Source organism: Pinus tabuliformis, chromosome 6 (assembly GCF_031772625.1).
Source record: "Pinus tabuliformis cultivar Carrire ecotype Pingquan chromosome 6, CPIR1, whole genome shotgun sequence".
Taxonomy (NCBI): Eukaryota; Viridiplantae; Streptophyta; class Pinopsida; order Pinales; family Pinaceae; genus Pinus; species Pinus tabuliformis.
Genome location: NC_142292.1, coordinates 5,060,524 through 5,062,375, shown reverse-complemented (window position 1 = coordinate 5,062,375; position 1,852 = coordinate 5,060,524). Strand labels below are relative to the sequence as shown.

At 34.2% G+C, this 1,852-nt stretch overlaps 1 protein-coding gene across 1 annotated transcript; it reads right to left on the bottom strand.

Annotated features, from left to right (window-relative positions):
- Positions 1 to 392: 392 nt before the first annotated feature.
- LOC149256922 (uncharacterized) lies at positions 393 to 1,217 on the bottom strand. Its single transcript, XM_089368695.1, has 3 exons — positions 1,009 to 1,217; positions 859 to 903; positions 393 to 740 (listed from the first exon to the last, which is right to left on the bottom strand). Exons 1-3 carry the CDS (start codon positions 1,166 to 1,168, stop codon positions 577 to 579), a joined length of 369 nt encoding a protein of 122 aa, XP_089224821.1. The 5' UTR covers positions 1,169 to 1,217; the 3' UTR covers positions 393 to 576.
- Positions 1,218 to 1,852: the final 635 nt, after the last annotated feature.

The following is a 1,852-nucleotide window of genomic DNA, read 5'->3' as shown; positions in this document are numbered from 1 at the left end:
CTGGTGCCCTTACCCAAACCGGGAAAACATCCGTTTTTTCATGGTTTGCGTCGAACAGAGGGCTCCATTTCTTGCACAGTACCAGAATGTTCCCGAAGGCCCAATTCCTCTCAATGACCCACTTTGCTACCTCTTTGTGCTCAAAGCGCACCAAGAACCATCCTTTGGCTAGGGTCATTACCCTGAAATCTCTGATAAGTTCGGAGTGCCAATTTTAAATAGACCATACTTGTTATAAAATATTATATAAATCATAATATTAAAAATTAAATATCTCAAACCAAATAAAAAAAAACATTACCATTTACCATAATGTAATTTAAACTTAAATTTAATTCATTAAATATCTCAAACCAAATAAGAAAAAAACATTACAATTTACCATAATGTGATTTAAACTTAATTTAATTCACAACCTGAAATGGGTTCACAAATAACACAGTATCTAATAAAGTCCACATAGTGGTAATTTTTGGACTGGACTCATTTATTTAATAACATCTGGGTAGCAGCTACACAGATTTTGTGGACACATCCACATTATTTACATATCTATGGAATTTCTGGGTAAGTGGATCAGGAACAAGACTGCTGGGTGCCGTCGGTGAGATGCAGGGTGCAGTTGCCAGCATTGGGCATCGCTCCTTCGAGTAAACAACAATTGCAGTACGCCTTTAATTGTTTGTCACCAGATGCCGTGCAAGTCGTGTATGCCACGTCCAGGCAATATTGCGGACACGCTGTGCAGACATTTACACACACCACAAATCACAAATTAAAACCAGAGCAAGCAATTATATGTAAAGTTTGATAAAAAAATAATTGCAGATATGAATCTGATATTGTATATATTTTCACCTTCTGCACCGGATGCCAACATCGTTACTGTGAGAAGCAGAATACCTACAGTCCATGTAATATGTTAGCATTTGTATAATAGAGGACCCCAAATTTGCATCAGAAAAGAATGCAGGGAGGTAATTACTCGAACCCTCCCTGCACACATACCTGCTAAGACAAGAAGAAGATTTCCGGTTCGTGTGGAGAGAGCCATGATGATGACTTCACTGATCTCAAGCTTGTTCGAGATCAAAGATAAACTGGCAATAGATTGATTGAAAGCAGTCGTCCATTTATAGAGGTAGATTGCGCTACACTTGTTTGACATTTGAGATCAGATAAGAGGAGCAGACCAGACTGCGCAGTAATTGTTGAATGGAGAAAGTTTATTGATGCATGCGTAGGAATCGGTTCAACAAGCAGCCGCCTTTGAAATGTTGTGCCCCCTACACAACATATCAATGATGGCTATCTAATATGCCGTGGGCCAAAGTCCATTGCAAATTTCAAAAATGTTGAATTTTTTTTTTAATACCAGAAATTTAAATAAAGAAAAGCATTAAATCTTAAGATATTATTGCAATACAGATAAGGGTTAATATGCCGTGGGCGAAAGTCCATTGCAAATTTCAAAAATGTTGAAATTTTTTTTAAATACCAGAAATTTAAATAAGGAAAAGCGTTAAATCTGAAGATATTATTGCAATACAGATAAGGGTTACATGGTAGTTATTATTCGTTTTTTTGGGTCTAAATATAATTAAATTAAAACATTAAATACTATTTCACGTTATCATTAAAAATAAAAAAACATGATGTTTATACGAAATATACTATTTAATATATATGTTTATTTATATATATTTATGTATTTTATTTTTTATTAATATGTATAGTATTTAATAATTAAATTTATTAAAATATGTTTTTAATGTAATAATAATTGTTGAAATGGGGAAGCTTAGGGTTTCGGATGAGCAACACAGCGTCTGACTCTAACAATAACAGACCT

Coding starts and splice junctions, on each gene's coding strand:
- LOC149256922 (XM_089368695.1), bottom strand. CDS start 1,168: ATGTCAAACAAGTGTAGCGCAATCTACCTCTATAAATGGACGACTGCT. Junction 904..1,008: donor TCTTCTTCTTGTCTTAGCAG/GTATGTGTGCAG, acceptor CATGGACTGTAG/GTATTCTGCTTCTCACAGTA. Junction 741..858: donor GTTGGCATCCGGTGCAGAAG/GTGAAAATATAT, acceptor ATGTCTGCACAG/CGTGTCCGCAATATTGCCTG.